The sequence below is a fragment of the Hyla sarda genome, chromosome 7 (assembly GCF_029499605.1).
Source record: "Hyla sarda isolate aHylSar1 chromosome 7, aHylSar1.hap1, whole genome shotgun sequence".
NCBI classification, from domain to species: domain Eukaryota; kingdom Metazoa; phylum Chordata; class Amphibia; order Anura; family Hylidae; genus Hyla; species Hyla sarda.
In genome coordinates, this window is record NC_079195.1 from 64113083 (window position 1) to 64130154 (window position 17072).

At 46.0% G+C, this 17072-nt stretch overlaps 2 protein-coding genes across 6 annotated transcripts in view; one reads left to right on the top strand and one right to left on the bottom strand.

The window, feature by feature from the left end:
• The window catches only part of DNTT (DNA nucleotidylexotransferase), a 412449-nt gene that overhangs the window by 356730 nt on the left and 38647 nt on the right, over positions 1-17072 (bottom strand). The window lies entirely within an intron of this gene.
• The window catches only part of LOC130282002 (uncharacterized), a 183096-nt gene that overhangs the window by 154057 nt on the left and 11967 nt on the right, over positions 1-17072 (top strand). For 3 of the 5 annotated variants that reach the window (XR_008846200.1, XR_008846201.1, XM_056529822.1), the window contains 2 exons: positions 12966-13013; positions 13760-13843. Coding sequence is in view for 2 of the 5 variants with exons in the window: in XM_056529822.1 (XP_056385797.1) it covers positions 12966-13013; positions 13760-13788 (77 nt within the window). In the remaining 3 variants the exon portion in view is untranslated. Of the gene's footprint in view, positions 1-553; positions 682-12965; positions 13014-13759; positions 13914-17072 lie in introns of those variants that run through there. The other 2 variants (XR_008846202.1, XM_056529821.1) reach the window with 2 other exon arrangements.

The following is a 17072-nucleotide window of genomic DNA, read 5'->3' on the forward strand; positions in this document are numbered from 1 at the left end:
CACCATGAGGAGCTATACAGTGCAGACGGAAGCCAGCCAAGGGGGAGAGAAGGGGGGATTTGTCAAGGGAGCACTGCCAGGATCTCCTCTTAAAGCGGCAATGCAGCTGCTTATGTACAGAGAACCTCAGCCAGCAGGAATAGCTGCAGCAAGGTCTCTGATACAGTCCACTGCTGGTAATCTTCTGCCCCTGACCCACTGGCACTATGGAACCTGCAGGGGCCCTCTCAGGATTTTTTATTGGGGGACACACGGCATGATGTAGGGGGGCAAAGATGCCACTGAGCCTTGTCCATGACTCATCTCTTGTCCATTACTCATGGACAAGCCTGATGCTGCTACAGGACTGGTTAGTGTCTCAGTAGGTACAGAGACCCCTAGTGGTGGGATTTTCAAGTGGTGGGAGTCATTTTCTTTGTAAAATCTTTTAAAAAATGTAAACAACCATATTACAAAAGGTCTTTCTTTTTCATCAGTAACAACATTTAAAAGTTTTTGAATCTGACATTGTTCAGTTCACCATACCTCCCATGTCTTTTACTTCTATTGTCAGTTGATGTGCAAATCCAAAAGAAAAAAGCAGTTATGTTCTACAGCAGCAGATCCCATATGTATAAAGGTATAAGGAAGTATTGCTTCTAGAGAAGAATAAATCATGCATACAGCGCCCAATGGAGTATGGTAAGGCTACAAATAGGGTCCCCGTGGCTCCATAGTACACAGCAGTATGCTGCCAAAATGTCTCCTGCACATGCACTGTCATGTTCATAAGGCCGCACTCAGTTTTATTAGAACAGTGTTAATATGAATCTAATGTGTGTCCTATAAAAAGGTCATAAAAAACTTAAATGACACTAAGAAATATTTAGTGGAAAAAGCAAAATACATTTGAAATGTGTAAATGTGTCTCTTCTTAAACACTATAATTCACTGCAATGGGTATTTAAGTGTGAAAGGATTGGAAGTGTATGGAAATGAGTAGAGAGATGGTGGAGGAGAGAACACAGGAGGCTTCAGGATTAGCATAATTTTAAAGCAATGTACTGTTCCCAGTTCTGCATAAGATGCTGAAAGATTTTATTTGTGTGCCCCATTGCTTGAACCACGGAGAAGCACTACACATACTAAAATATGGCCGCTCTATAAATTCATGCGTAACACACCATTCCTCTTTTATTTTTTGGAGTATATATTAAATAACATAAAACTCCAGACCCCAGTTATCCATACATAAGTGCTAAGCCAGAAAGAAATGTTCACTTCCCAGAGGCAAAATGTTTCATTACTTCCAAGGGAATTTAGCATCTAAACCGTTTGAGGGAAAAGTAGCTTAGGACTGATATTTAACTGAAATCAAGAAACGGTTCCATTAAATCCCCTTTTTAGGATTCAGACAGATCACCTAACCTAGCTGCTCAAAATCCTTTTGGATGTGTTCCACATGTACAGATCTTAAATAGCAATATACACTGCTCAAAAAAATAAAGGGAACACGAAGAGAACACATCCAAGATCTGAACGAATTAACTAATCGTATGAAATACTTTCGTCTTTACATAGTTGAATGTGCTGACAACAAAATCACACAAAAATTATCAATGGAAATCAAATTTATCAACCCATGGCGGTCTGGATATGGAGTCACACTCAAAATCAAAGTGGAAAACCACACTACAGACTGATCCAACTATGATGTAATGTCCTTAAACAAGTCAAAATGAGGATCAGTAGTATGTGGCCTCCACCTGTCCGTATGACCTCCCTACAACACCTGGGCATGCTCCTGATGAGGTGGTGCATGGTCTCCTGAGGGATGTCCTCCCAGATCTGCAATAAAGCATCCGCCAACTCCTGGACTGTCTGTGGTGCAACGTGGCATTGGTGGATGGAGCGAAACATGATGTCCCAGATGTGCTCAATCGGATTCAGGTCTGGGGAATGGGCGGGCCAGTCCATAGCATCAATGCCTTCCTCTTGCAGGAACTGCTGACACACTCCAGGCACATGAGGTCTAGCATTGTCTTGCATTAGGAGGAACCCAGTGCCAACCGCACCAGCATATGGTCTCACAAGGGGTCTGAGGATCTCATCTCGGTACCTAATGGCAGTCAGGCTACCTCTGGCAAGCACATGGAGGGCTGTGCGGCCCCACAAAGAAATGCCACCCTGCACCATTACTGACACACCGCCAAACCGGTAATGCTAGAGGATGTCGCAGGCAGAAGAACGTTCTCCACGGTGTCTCCAGACTCACGTCTGTCACATGTGCTCAGTGTGAACCTGCTTTCATCTTTGAAGAGCACAGGGCACCATTTTGCCCAGAGTTTGCCAATTTTGGTGTACTCTGGCAAATGCCAAACGTCCTGCACGGTGTTGGGCTGTAAGCACAACGGTGTTGGCCTGTAAGTGGTCCTGCTGCTGGGTTGTTGCCCTCCTATGGCCTCCTCCACATCTCCTGATATACTGGCCTGTCTCCTGGTAGCACCTCCATGCTCTGGATACTACGCTGACAGGCACAGCAAACCTTCTTGCCACAGCTCGCATTGATGTGCCATACTGGATGAGCTGCACTACCTGAGCCACTTGTGTGAGTTGTTGACTCCGTCTCATGCTACCACTAGAGTGAAAGCACCGCCAGCATTTAAAAGTGACCAAAACATCAGCCAGGAAGCATAGGACCTGAGAAGTGGTCTGTGGTCACCACCTCCAGAACCACTTGTTTTATTCGGGGTGTCTTGCTAATTGCCTATAAATTCCATCTGTTGTCTGTTCCATTAGCACAGCAGCATTGAAATTGATTGTCAATCAGTGTTGCTTCCTGAGTGGACAGGAACATTTCCTCTGGACAGGCTTTGATAAATCTCCCCCATTGTGTTGTTTAAGTGTTCCCTTTATTTTTTTGAGCAGTGGATATGCAAAAAGACACTGCAAATCATGGAGGACTGATGTGACTTATGACATATTGTCCTTGGCCGCATGGAATGCTGGGAAAGGTCAGAGACATCAGTAAAATAGAAAGATGTGCAGTACAGCAGTCCTGCGTGTGGGTCCTGTGCTTTAAAACAGAACAAAGTGGTGCACGGAGGTAATAGATGAATATTACACAGTATTATAACTTGGCATCGTGGGCTCAAAGGCTGAAGAAGAAAATCCTGGAATAGCCCTTTAATACACAAATGCCAGTATTGTATATTAACAGGGTTATCCGGGAATGGAAAATCAGGGCTAATTTCTTCCAGTTCATGTGTGGTACAGCAGCTCAGTTCCTTTAAAGTGAATGGAGACAAGTTGTAATACCACGCAAAACCTGAGGACAGGGGTAGCGCTATTTTTTAAAGAAATTCTCTTTGTTTTTCTATTTCTGGACATCCCCTCTAGGTTGGTTACTGATGAAGGGAAAATTTCAGAAGCAGCTTCACTCTTATTATTGGGCTGTATTACAACACATTCCTATTTAAAGTATGGTTACCATACCAGACACAGCCCATCAAGAAGGAAAACATTTTTTATTTTTTTTTACTAATCTTAGACATCCTCTTTAAATGATGATAAGTGCTTCTGATATGTAGTTAGCGCAGTAAAAAGGTCTGTGCTCCTAGGACATATGAATATTCAATTATCGCAGTGGGACACACATATCCTCATTGCCCTTATGGTTTTAGCAACAATAAATGCAACTTTTACAAACATTTTTAACACTTTCTTCCAATCAACACCTTTAAAATCATCACCGACGTCTCAACCTGTGACATTGTAATTGCCACTCGTGACACGAAGCCGAAATCTAAACCAGGCCAGAAAATTCCTTCCCAGGGGTCTGTTAGATGAACAGACAAATATAGCAAGGAAAATAAAGTCTAGTACAAACCCAGAAGGCCGGACAATGTTGTGGAGAAGCTTGTAACTTTTACATCATCAAACAAAAGATTTATGATATACAGTATCAGGTGAAGTCAATTAAAGGAGTATTCCAGGAATTATTTTTTTTTGAGCCTTAACACCCCACAGGTGATTGACGAATGTTTGCTTAAGTTGGACGTGAGAATGGAAAAAAAAAAATTTTTCACTACAATGCTGGTGTTACCCCAAATTTTTCATTTTTACAAGGGGTAATAGGAGAAAAAGCCCCCCAAAATGTGTATGGAAATACCCCATATGTGGATGTAAAGTGCTCTACAGGCAAACTTCAATGCTCAGAAGAGAAGGAGCGCCATTGGGCTTTTGAAAAAAGCATTTGGTTGGAATAGAAGTTGGGGAAAACTGGTGTTTGACAGATTTTTTCAACAGTGGTCTGTGCAAATGAAAAATTACATTTTTCATTTTCACGGACCACTGTTCTAAAAAATCTGTCAGACACCTGTGGGGTGTAAATGCTCACTGTACCCCTTATTACATTCCGTGAGGGGTGTAGTTTCCAAAATGGTGCTCCTTCTCTTCTGAGCATTGTAGTTCGCCCGCAGAGCACTTTACATCCACATATGGGGTATTTCTGTACTCCCAAAATGTTGCCTTGAAATACGACAGGGCTCTGAAGTGAATGAGCGCCATGCACATTTGAGGCCTAAATTAGGGATTTGCATAGGGACGGACACGGCAGTGCTCCCCAAACAGGGTGCGTCCAGCTGTTGGTCAATGGCTGTCCGGCAATACTGGGAGTTATTTTGCAACAGCTTGAGGCTCCGTTTTGGAAACACTGCCGTGTGAGACGTTTTTACTTTTTATTGGGGGGGGGGGGCAGTGTAAGGGGTGTATATGTAGTGTTTTACAGTTTATTTTGTGTAGGTGTAGTGTAGTGTCTTTAGGGTACATTCACACGGGCAGGGGTTCACAGCGTGTTTCCTGCTGGGAGTCTGAGCTGCGGCAGAAAATTTTCTGCAGCTCAAACTTAAAGCGGGAAACTCGCTGTAAACCCCTGCCCATGTGAATGTACCCTGTACATTCACATGGGCGGGGGCTAACCTGCAAAACTACAACGTCCTGCATGCACTAACAGACTGTGCATGCTGGGAGTTGTAGTTATGCAACAGCTGGAGGCACACTGGTTGGGAAACACTAAGTTAGGAAACAGACAGTGTTTCCCAACCAGTGTGCCTCCAGTTGTTGCAAAACTACAACGCCAAAAGCTGTCTGGGCATGCTGGGAGTTGTAGTTTTGCAACATCTGAAGGGCTATAGTTTGGAGACCACTGTATAGTGGTCTCCAAACTGTGCACTTCCAGATGTTGCAAAACTCCAACTCCCAACATGCCAAGACTGTCCAGGCGTGCTGAGCATTGTAGTTCGGCAACATCTGAAGGGCCAGATGTTGCATAACTACAACTACCAGAATGCCCTTCGGCTCTGAGGGTTTGCTGGGAGTTGTAGTTTTGCCACATCTGGCCCTTCAGATGTTGCTGAACTACAATGCTCAGCACGCCTGGACAGTCTTGGCATGCTGGGAGTTTTAGTTTTGCAACATCTGGAATTGCATAGTTTGGAGACAGTGGTCTCCAAACTATAACCCTCCAGATGTTGCAAAACTACAACTCCCAGCATGCCCAGACAGCTTTTGGCTATCTTGGCATGCTGGGAGTTGTAGTTGTGAAGCTACAAGGCAGCAGTGAAGATCACTTATCAGATCCTCATTGCTGCCTCTGTCTCCACCATGCCACCTGCATTCTGCTGCCACCGGTCCTCCCCGCTGACAGTTCCCTGCTGTCTGCCACCGGTGACCGCCACCGCCATCTTTACCCCGCCGCCTGGACTTCCAGGGGCGGGCAGAGGGAGGGGATCTCAACTTTTACACCCCCGCCGCTGCCCTGCGATTTGCCGGTCAGTCCAGATCGGCCAATCACAGGGGATAGGAGGAGGTGGCACCCTTGCCACCTCACTCCTATCCTTTAGGATGATTGGGGCTGTGTCTGACAGCTCCGATCATCCCTATTTTCCAAGCTATTGGGTCACCAGAGACCCGATCAGCCCGGAAATGCCGTGATTCGCCGGTCAGAATTGATCGGCGAATCATGGCGATCGCCGACAAGGGGGGTCTCAGGCCCCACCTGGGCAATATGTCGGGATGGCTGCTGATAGATATCAGCAGTCATTCCGCTCCGATCACCGCTTCAGGAGACATGGTGATCAAGGAACGCAGCGCCGTAAATGTACGTCACTGTGAGCGAAGCGACACCATGTGGCGCCGTCGTTAAGGTGTTAAGAGTTTCCTCTGTCCTCCACTCATTACTTGTATTAATGGCACCTGTATAAAAGACACCTGTCTACAATTTCATGCAGTCATCCTTCAAACTCCACTATTTCCAAGACCAAAGAGCTGTCGAAGGACACCAGAAACAAAATTCCAGACCTGCACCACGATGGGAAGACTGAATCTGCATTAGGCAAGCAGCTTGGTGTGACGAAATCAACTGTGGGAGCATTAAAATGGAAGACATACAAGACCACTGATAATCTCCCTCGATCTGGGGCTCCACGCAAGATCTTACCCCGTGGTGTCAAAATGATCACAAGAACGGTGAGCAAAAATCCCAGAACCACACGGGGGGACCTAGTGAATGACCTGGAGAGCTGGGACCAAGGTAACAAAGGATACTGCCAGTACACTACGGCGCCAGGGACTCAAATCATGCAGTGCCAGAAGTGTCACCCTGCTTGTGCCAGTACATGTCTAGGCACATCTGATATTTGCTAGGGTGCATTTGTATAATGCAGAAGAGTATTGGGAGAATGTCATATGGTCAGATGAAACCAAAGTAGAACTTTTTGGTAAAAACTCAACTCGTCGTGGTTGGAGGATGCTGAGTTGCATCCAAAGAACATCATACTTACTGTTAAACATGGGGGTGGAAACATCATGCTTTGGGGCTTTTTTTTCTGCTAAGGGTCCAGAAGTACTGATCCGTTGACACGATTCGGCTTACAGGTAGTGGATCCTCTGTGTCAGCGAGGGATTGTCGTGGACCGTGCTGGTGGACCGGTTCTAAGAGGCTACTGGTGTTCACCAGAGCCCGCCGCAAAGCGGGATGGTCTTGCTGCGGCAGTAGCAACCAGGTCGTATCCACTAGCAACGGCTCAACCTCGCTGACTGCTGAGAAGGCGTGGGACAGAAGGACTAGGCAGAGGCAAGGTCAGACGTAGCAGAAGGTCGGGGCAGGCGGCAAGGTTCGTAGTCAAGATGGATAGCAGAAGTTCAGGTAACACAGGCTTGGACAACACTAAACGCTTTCACTGGCACAAGGCAACAAGATCCGGCAAGGGAGTGCAGGGGAAGTGATGTGATATAGCCAGGGAGCAGGTGGAAGCCAATTAAGCTAATTGGGCCAGGCACCAATCATTGGTGCACTGGCCCTTTAAGTCTCAGAGAGCCGGCGCGCGCGCGCCCTAGAGAGCGGAGCCGCGCGCGCCAGCACATGACAGCAGGGGACCGGGACGGGTAAGTGACTTGGGATGCGATTCGCGAGCGGGTGCGTCCCGCTGTGCGAATCGCATCCCCGACGGCCGTGTCAGTGCAGCGCTCCCGGTCAGCGGGACCGGAGCGCTGCAGGGAGAGAGACGCCGTGAGCGCTCCGGGGAAGAGCAGGGACCCAGAGCGCTCGGCGTAACAGTACCCCCCCCCCTTAGGTCTCCCCCTTTTTTTGTCCGACAACTGCTTTACCTGGGACGAGGACACCGGGAGTGAATGGAGGGTTCCTCAAAGGCAGGCAGTACAGCAGGAGTGGGAATGGGGAGGGAGGGCAGAGGGCGAAGCCTGGCACGGGGCAGTGTGTCACCAGGACGGGGGCCATGAGGAGGCACTGAGGCTTGCCTGACGGGACTGGGAGGGGGGGAGAGGCACTTCCTATGGCAAGCAGAGTCCCAGTTCTTGATCTCCCCGGTGGTCCAGTCAAGGGTGGGAGAATGAAGCCGGAGCCATGGCAGACCGAGGAGGACCTCAGAGGTACAGTTGGGAAAGACGAAGAACTCAATCACTTCGTGATGGGGTCCAATACACATCAAGAGGGGTTCTGTGCGGTAACGCACAGTGCAATCCAATCTGACTCCGTTGACCGCGGAAATGTAGAGCGGCTTGACGAGACGGGTCACCGGGATGCAGAATTTATTCACCAAAGACTCCAAAATGAAATTCCCAAAGGCACCAGAGTCCAAGCAGGCCACGGCTGAGAGGGAGGAGTTGGCTGAAGGAGAAATCCGCACGGGCACCGTGAGACGTGGAGAAGCAGACTTAGAACCAAGAGATGCCACACCCACGTGAGCTGGGTGCGTGCGTGCGTTTCCCAGACGTGGAGGACAAATAGGGCAATCCACCAAGAAATGCTCGGTACTAGCACAGTACAGACAAAGATTTTCTTCCCTACGGCGATTCCTCTCTTCCTGGGTCAGGCGAGACCGATCCACTTGCATGGCCTCCTCGGCGGGAGGCCCAGGCGTAGATTGCAAAGGATACTGTGGGAGAGGTGCCCAGAGATCTAAGTCTTTTTCCTGGCGGAGCTCCTGATGTCTCTCAGAAAAACGCATGTCAATGCGGGTGGCCAAATGGATAAGTTCTTGCAGGTTGGCAGGAATCTCTCGTGCGGCCAGCACATCCTTGATGCTACTGGATAGGCCTTTTTTAAAGGTCGCGCAGAGAGCCTCATTATTCCATGATAATTCGGAAGCAAGAGTACGAAATTGGATGGCGTACTCGCCCACTGAAGAATTACCCTGGACCAGGTTCAGCAGGGCAGTCTCGGCAGAAGAAGCTCGGGCTGGTTCCTCGAAGACACTACGGACTTCAGCGAAGAAGGACTGGACTGTGGCTGTGGCAGGATCATTGCGGTCCCAGAGCGGTGTGGCCCAAGACAAGGCCTTTCCTGAAAGAAGGCTCACTACGAACGCCACCTTAGACCGTTCTGTAGGAAACAAGTCCGACAACATCTCCATATGCAGGGAACATTGAGACAGAAATCCACGGCAGAGTCTAGAGTCCCCATCAAATTTGTCCGGCAGGGACAAGCGGAGGCTAGGAGCGGCCACTCGCTGCGGAGGAGGTGCAGGAGCTGGCGGAGGAGATGGTTGCTGCTGTAGCAGAGGCAGAAGTTGCTGTAACGTGGCGGTCAACTGCGACAGCTGCTGTCCTTGTTGGGCAATCTGCTGCGATTGCCGAGCGACCACCGTGGTAAGGTCAGCGAGACTTGGCAGCGGCACCTCAGCGGGATCCATGGCCGGATCTACTGACACGATTCGGCTTACAGGTAGTGGATCCTCTGTGTCAGCGAGGGATTGGCGTGGACCGTGCTGGTGGACCGGTTCTAAGAGGCTACTGGTGTTCACCAGAGCCCGCCGCAAAGCGGGATGGTCTTGCTGCGGCAGTAGCAACCAGGTCGTATCCACTAGCAACGGCTCAACCTCGCTGACTGCTGAGAAGGCGTGGGACAGAAGGACTAGGCAGAGGCAAGGTCAGACGTAGCAGAAGGTCGGGGCAGGCGGCAAGGTTCGTAGTCAAGATGGATAGCAGAAGTTCAGGTAACACAGGCTTGGACAACACTAAACGCTTTCACTGGCACAAGGCAACAAGATCCGGCAAGGGAGTGCAGGGGAAGTGATGTGATATAGCCAGGGAGCAGGTGGAAGCCAATTAAGCTAATTGGGCCAGGCACCAATCATTGGTGCACTGGCCCTTTAAGTCTCAGAGAGCCGGCGCGCGCGCGCCCTAGAGAGCGGAGCCGCGCGTGCCAGCACATGACAGCAGGGGACCGGGACGGGTAAGTGACTTGGGATGCGATTCGCGAGCGGGTGCGTCCCGCTGTGCGAATCGCATCCCCGACGTCCATGTCAGTGCAGCGCTCCCGGTCAGCGGGACCGGGGCGCTGCAGGGAGAGAGACGCCGTGAGCGCTCCGGGGAAGAGCAGGGACCCGGAGCGCTCGGCGTAACATCCGTTTAATGGAAAGAATGAATGGGGCCATTTATCGTGAGATTTTGAGTGAAAACCTCCTTTCATCAGCAAGGGCATTGAAGAGGAAATGTGGCTGGGTCTTTCAGCATGACAATGATCCCAAACACACCACCCGGGCAATGAAGGAGTGGCTTTGTAAGAAGCATTTTAAATTCCTGTAGTGGCCCAGCCACTCTGCAGATCTCCACCCCATAGAAAACCTTTGGAGGGAGTTGAAAGTCCATGTTGCTCATTGACAGCCCCAAAACATCACTGCTCTAGAGGAGATCTGCGTGGAGGAATGGGCCAAAACGTGTGGCCCCGGCAGTTTTGAAAAATTCCAATATGTTTACTATGGTTTTCACAGAAAATTTGGTGGATTTGAGCTGAGGGAAACCCGACAGATCAGAACAGTTGTTAAAAAATCAAAATGTAGGGAAAAGTGCAAAATGTAGGGAAACCTTAGTAAATACCTTGGGAAAATACCAGTCGGAAATCAAAACCCACAAACAAACCTACACTCCACTCTTAGTAAATAAACCCCAATGTGATTTTATATATATATTTTTTTCATTCTGTCTCTCATAGTTGAGGTATGCCTATGATGAAAATTACAGGCCTCTCTCATCTTTTTTAAGTTGGAGAACTTGCACAATTGGTGGCTGACTAAATACTTTTTTGCCCCACTGTGTATGTATGCATGTATATATATATATATATATATATATATATATATATATATATATATATATATATATATATCTGCTCCGCTCCTCCTGCTCTATAACATGACTCCTGCAGATTCAACTGCATTTTCAATGTAACAGGTTCCCTTAACGTGTCATGATCACTATTGGTCATGACACTTAAAGGGGTTGTCCAGGAATAGAAAACTAGAGTTGATTTCTTCCAAAAACAGTCCCACCCCTGTCCCCAGGTTGTGTTAGGTATTTCATCTTGTCTCTATTCACTGCAATGGAACTGAGCTACAGTACCACACACAACCTCAGGATAGGGGTGGCATGGCTTTTGAAAGAAATTAGTTTTGGTTTTCTACTCCTGGACAACCCCTCTAAGTGGGTAAATAGCTGACATCGGCGGGATCGCCGATGCTTGCCAATAACCATGAGTCTTCCAAGTACCGGGGCGTCTACATCCATTGTCATAAAGATTAAAGGTTATATTTTATTGGGGAAGGGATTTCTTACTTAAGGGTAGGGTCACACGTAGTGTTGAGCGGCATAGGCCATATTCGAATTCGCGAATATTCACGAATATATGGATGAATATTCGTCATATTCGCGAATATTCGCATATTCGTAATGTTTTCGTTTTATTTTCGCATATGTGAATTTTCGCATGTGCGAAAATTAACATATGCGAAAATTTGCATATACAAAAATTAACATGAGCTAAATTTCGCATATGCGAAAATTATCATATGCAAATTTTCGCACATGCGAAAATTCGTACGCCAGTCTCACACAGTAGTATTACAGCCTTCTTACACCACATAAGCTGGAAGCAGAGAGGGATGATCACTGTGATGTGTACTGTGAAAAAAAAAAAAAATACGAATATTTGTCATTACGAATATATAGCGCTATATTCGCGAATATTCGCGAATTCGCGAATATGCAATATTCGCGAATAAAATTCGAATTGCGAATATTCGCGAGCAACACTAGTCACACGTTGCGCATTCCACAGTGTATTTGACATTGCAGATGCGCTGCTGACCATCCCTAGAGTGTGCCTTCTTCTGTGCCTGTGCATCCTGTTTGGTCTGCTCGTAGCAGCAATCCACTGTTACGAGCAGACACACAGGGATCTGCGAGTCGCCGCACGCATGCGCAGCATACTCACAGACATTGCAGCTGCTCTTGACCTAGCTCAGGGAGGAGAGGGAGTGACCGCTATGTCTATGAGTACAATGCGCATGTGCACGATGACTCGCAGATCCCTGTGTGTCTGCTCGTAGCGGCAGATTGCTGCTATGAGCAGACGAAAACTGGACACACAAATACAGAAGAAGGCACACAGTAAGTAGAGCATCTGCAGCGTGAAATATGCTGCGGATGCGCTACTTGTGACCCTACCCCACGGGTAGGGTCCCACACAGTGCATCGTGCCACCGGCAGTCACAGAGCAACTGCAGAGCTCCCTGCTCCCATGTGTCCGCTTGTAACTGCCCGCAACATGAAGTACCCAATGCTAACTGTGTAAGTTACTTACAGAGCTTATTGTTATTTTTCCATGAAATTTGCATGACTCTGCCCAAGATAAACAGGTTACTTCCCTCGGAGAATAGAAAACGGAACTGCCTCAATTTTTACAGGGAACAGCTTTTTTTGTAACATTTTTTTGACATAACTTGTCCTCAAGTAAAGACTTAGTTCAACAACATCTCAAACTAATATTTCTTCTGGTTCATCGTATCCTGAAGTAAGATTCAATATATGCCATAAATCATTATACTATTTGTGAAAACCTCAACCAGCTGTTATAAAACCATACAACCCAGCTATAGTTATGAAAACTTTCAGGGACACAAATAACTATTTGTGTCATTTAGGAAGAACCATAGCAAATGAGAAAAAGTCCTGGGAAGCATTGAAAAACATTGCTTTGATGAACGGATAACAGAAATGAAATAGAACCCTGGAACCTCACTCATAATGTGCACTGGGTGCTACGACCTCTTGAGATTAAAAAGCAATAGAGGATTTATTGAGTTCTTTGCCAAGAATTGAAAGTTGAGAAACACAAAATTTAAGAATGTCTTTTAATATAGATGTTATAGTGTTCACACTTCATAAGTTACTTACCTCTGAGGATCAGATCTATCACGCACCAGGGCAAAATACAGAAGAATATTACTAGTCATAAACTTTAGGCTCATTGTACTAATACTTATTTAATTAAATTAACCCCTAGAAAATGAAATATTATTGAAATTAGATTTTACATTTTATTATATTCTTGTCTTTTGTTGTCCTATCTTCATATAAAATACATGCTTCCTGTTTTGTTTAACTCATTTGTCTGCTTTACTGTATAGATCGAGACGCAAGGATCAGAGTCGACACATCATTAGAAGAAAGGCAAGGTAATGATGGCATTACTGTACTGCTAGAGACCTAGATAAGGCAATATAGTGGCATTATACACACAGATAAGGCTCTTTATGCTATGGAGATGTATGCCAGGGCTCTTTGTGAGGAAACATGCGGGATTCAGTGTTATGCCCCTCTCACCAGTGATGCACCCAGAAGCTGAGAAGATTTTTTTTAAATGGCCTAATGCCACTTTTAACTGTAAGCCTGTCCTGTTAAGAAGGTAGGACACCTACAGGGCATCCTATCTGCAGGGGGAAAACTACCTATACGTGGGACACAACATACTGAGGCAAACTAAGTACATGGGGTTCCTGCCTACTGAGGCAAACTACTAAAACAAAATTTCTACCTAATGTTGCGACCTACCTATTCCTCCTCAGCCTACCTATTTCTCCCGCCAACCCACATACCTACCCACTTAACTGTGCAGGATACTGAAGGTGGGGGGCATTATTACCATTTTGGGGGCTATGGGTGGGGTAAAAGGTGACAAGACTGCAAAAAAAAAAATTTAAGCATAAGGTGTTTGTTGGGATGAGTTCTATTGCTCACATGACTTTAATTTGCACCCAAAACTAGCCTCATACATTACATTACACTCATCACTTTTCACAGTGTTTATGACCAATGAAGCAGTGGCTAAATCTTCCTCTACGGTGAGTACACCTCTGCTTTATAATGTGTACTATGTGTCATTAGTTTACACCCCTAACTGGCTGTATTTTGTTTTATTTAGACTGGAGAGCCCCAGTGGTGGATGGCTAACAGAGCTTGAGAAAAATTGCAGAGAATCCCCAAATCTAGGTGTGCAAACACTGTGGCATCATACTCAAGAAGACTGGGGGCTGTAATCGCTGCCAAAGGGGTTTCAACTAAGTACTGAGTAAAGGGTCTGAATATTTATGTCACTGCAATATTTTTGTTTTTCTGTTTCAATAAAATAGCAAAGATTTCACTTTGTCAATATGGGGTATTGATTGGATTTTAGCAAATGGGTCTAAAGATTTCCCGAATGCATTTTATGTGGAATTGAGGTTATCTAGGTGAATTATGATACTTAAAATGACCTACATATTACGTGCATAAAAAAGGACCCCCTGTCACAAGCCAAGGGACAAATACGCACTAGAATATGTACATTGGTAGCAGTATATTCTCAAAGTGGGCCAATATTTACAAAGGACAAGGGAACCAAGAAAGGGAATACATCAATTATCTTTTCTACGAAGGATGGAAGTTGGATCCTCTTAATATTTGCAAGGCTGTGTCCACACTTGTGTTGTGGCTTCTGTTTATAATGGAAGCCATAATGCTCTGTAAAATCCCTTAAAGGGGTACTCCGCCCCTAGACATCTTATCCCCTATCCAAAGGATAGAGGATAAGATGTCTGATAGTGGGGGTCCTGCCGCTGGGGACCCACCCGTTCTTCCTGCTGCACCCGGCATTCATTTAGAGCATGGAGTGCAGTGCCGGAGGCTCCTGATGTCAGAGCTGCCCCCCTCTCATGATGTCATGACCATGCCCCCAATGCAAGTCTATGGGAGGGGGCGTGACGGCCATCATGCCCCCTTCCATAGACTTTCATTAAGGGGGTGTGGCCGTGACATCATGAGCCTCCGCCCCGCATCACCAGTCATCCTGCACGGAGTGAAGTTCATCCTATGCACCAGATGTCTGGGGTGCCGCAGCCAAGATTGCGGGGGGCCCCAGTGGCGGGACCCCCGCGACCATTTTGGTCATCATTTGGATAGGGAATAAGATGTCTAGAGGCAGAGTACCCCTTTAATGCAAACCGCTGGCACCTGGCAGACCCCTTTGATTTATAATGCGGGTCCATCTGGTTCGGGGTTCTGCAATAGATGCTATGAATCAGATGTGAACAGAGCCTTTACAAGCTATACAATGCCCCACTGCTTCTACAGGGCCCCAATTTCTCTATGAACATAGTTACATAGTTACATAGTTAGTACGGTCGAAAAAAGACATATGTCCATCAAGTTCAACCAGGGAATTAAGGGGTAGGGGTGTGGCGCGATATTGGGGAAGGGATGGGATTTTATATTTCTTCATAAGCATTAATGTTATTTTGTTCCAGGAATGTATCTAATCCTGTTTTAAAGCTGTTAATTGTTCCTGCTGTGACCAGTTCCTGAGGTAGACCGTTCCATAAATTCACAGTCCTCACTGTAAAGAAGGCGTGTCGCCCCTTGAGACTAAACTTTTTCTTCTCCAGACGGAGGGAGTGCCCCCTCGTCCTTTGGGGGGGTTTAACCTGGAACAGTTTTTCTCCATATTTTTTGTATGGGCCATTAATATACTTATATACGTTTATCATATCCCCCCTTAAACGTCTCTTCTCAAGACTAAACAATTGTAACTCCTTTAATCGCTCCTCATAGCTAAGATGTTCCATGCCCCATATTAGTTTAGTCGCGCGTCTCTGCACCCTTTCCAACTCCGCAGTGTCCCTTTTATGGACAGGTGCCCAAAACTGAACAGCATATTCCAGGTGAGGCCGTACCAATGCTTTATATGCATCCCTGCATGTTCTACCTTGAATGCTTCTGAATAAATTAGAATATTGTGCATTTCAATGAATCATGGTTTGCCCATATTGCCTGTTTTACATAACATCTTACATATAAATATTTTCAAACCAAACTAGTAGAAAACTAAGTTGTATTATAAACTTTCTTCAGGCATGTGCCAACCCTGCATGGGACTACTGACCTTATTACCATATTAATAAGACCGGCTGTTGTAGGGAAATGAAGATCCACTCTTAATTTGCATTACATAAGAAGCAATACAAAGTATCTGGCGCGATGGTCCTCTGAGCATTGGGAAAGTTTACCAACTTCAAAAAAGAAACAGGCAAGTTCAAAATAAGATGCACTAAGCCCAGACAAAGAGACGGAGACAGCAGCATTATAGGCCAATGTTTAAAGTCTCTGAAAGATCTTTGCTTATTTTATGGACAATATTCAGTTTGCCATATTTGCTTACATTTCTGCATGACCAGGATTGCCACCTTTCTTGGAAAAAAAACATTGGCCATGCTAATTTGCATAATTAATTATATATGCGTAACATCACAGGATACACATATGCGGGGGGAAATTTTGTCCTATTCTGACCATATAACTTTTTTATTTCTCCTTATACGGGCCTGTATTGGGGCTCTTTTTTTGCACCCCGACCTGTAGTTTTTAACGGTACCATTTTTGTTTTGGTCTGACTTTTTGATTTTTATTTTTTTTTTATTAAATTCAGGAGTTGCAGTTAGTTACTAACTACAACCCAGAGCATGCCCTGATACAGCCTGTGGCTCAGTAGCTGCCCCAAATGAAAACTACAACTCCCAGCATGTTGGACTATATAATAGTATGTAGTATAGGTCAGTCTTTCCCAACCAGGGGTGCCTCCAGCTGTTGCAAAACTACAACCCCCAGCATGTTGAACTATATAGTAGTATATAGTATAGGTCAGTGTTTCCCAATCAGGGGTGCTTCCAGTTGTTGCAAAACTACAACTCCCAACATGCCCGGACAGCCAACGGCTGTCCGGGCATGCTGGGAGTTGTAGTTGTGCAACAGCTTGAGGCGCTTTGGTTGGGAAACACTGGTATAGTATATGGTGCAACATTCCGGGAGGATTGGAGGATTGGTTAGATAAATATCGGCATTTGCATTGCCAGTAGTTTTAATATAAAAATACCGGCAGGGTGGCCAAAATACCGACTGTGCCGTTAAAATACTGGCCAGGTGGCAACCCTATGCATGGCACATGCCATATCAAAGTGCATTTTATTTACCATATTTATAGTTTTGTTCTCCGTTTGCATTAATATACAGCATATAATCTATTTTCCCACTTACACAAGTGTGAAAAGCAGCTTGTTGTTGCCTTGAAATAAAACCCGTTTCCTGGCTTGCAATTGTTCTAAGCCTGAGAGCGCTGTCTCCATCTGGTGTTTTGTTTCTCCTTTGCTGTCTAGAAAATACCTTTTGTTTGAAAATCATTTATCGGAAAAATAAATGACTAAGGT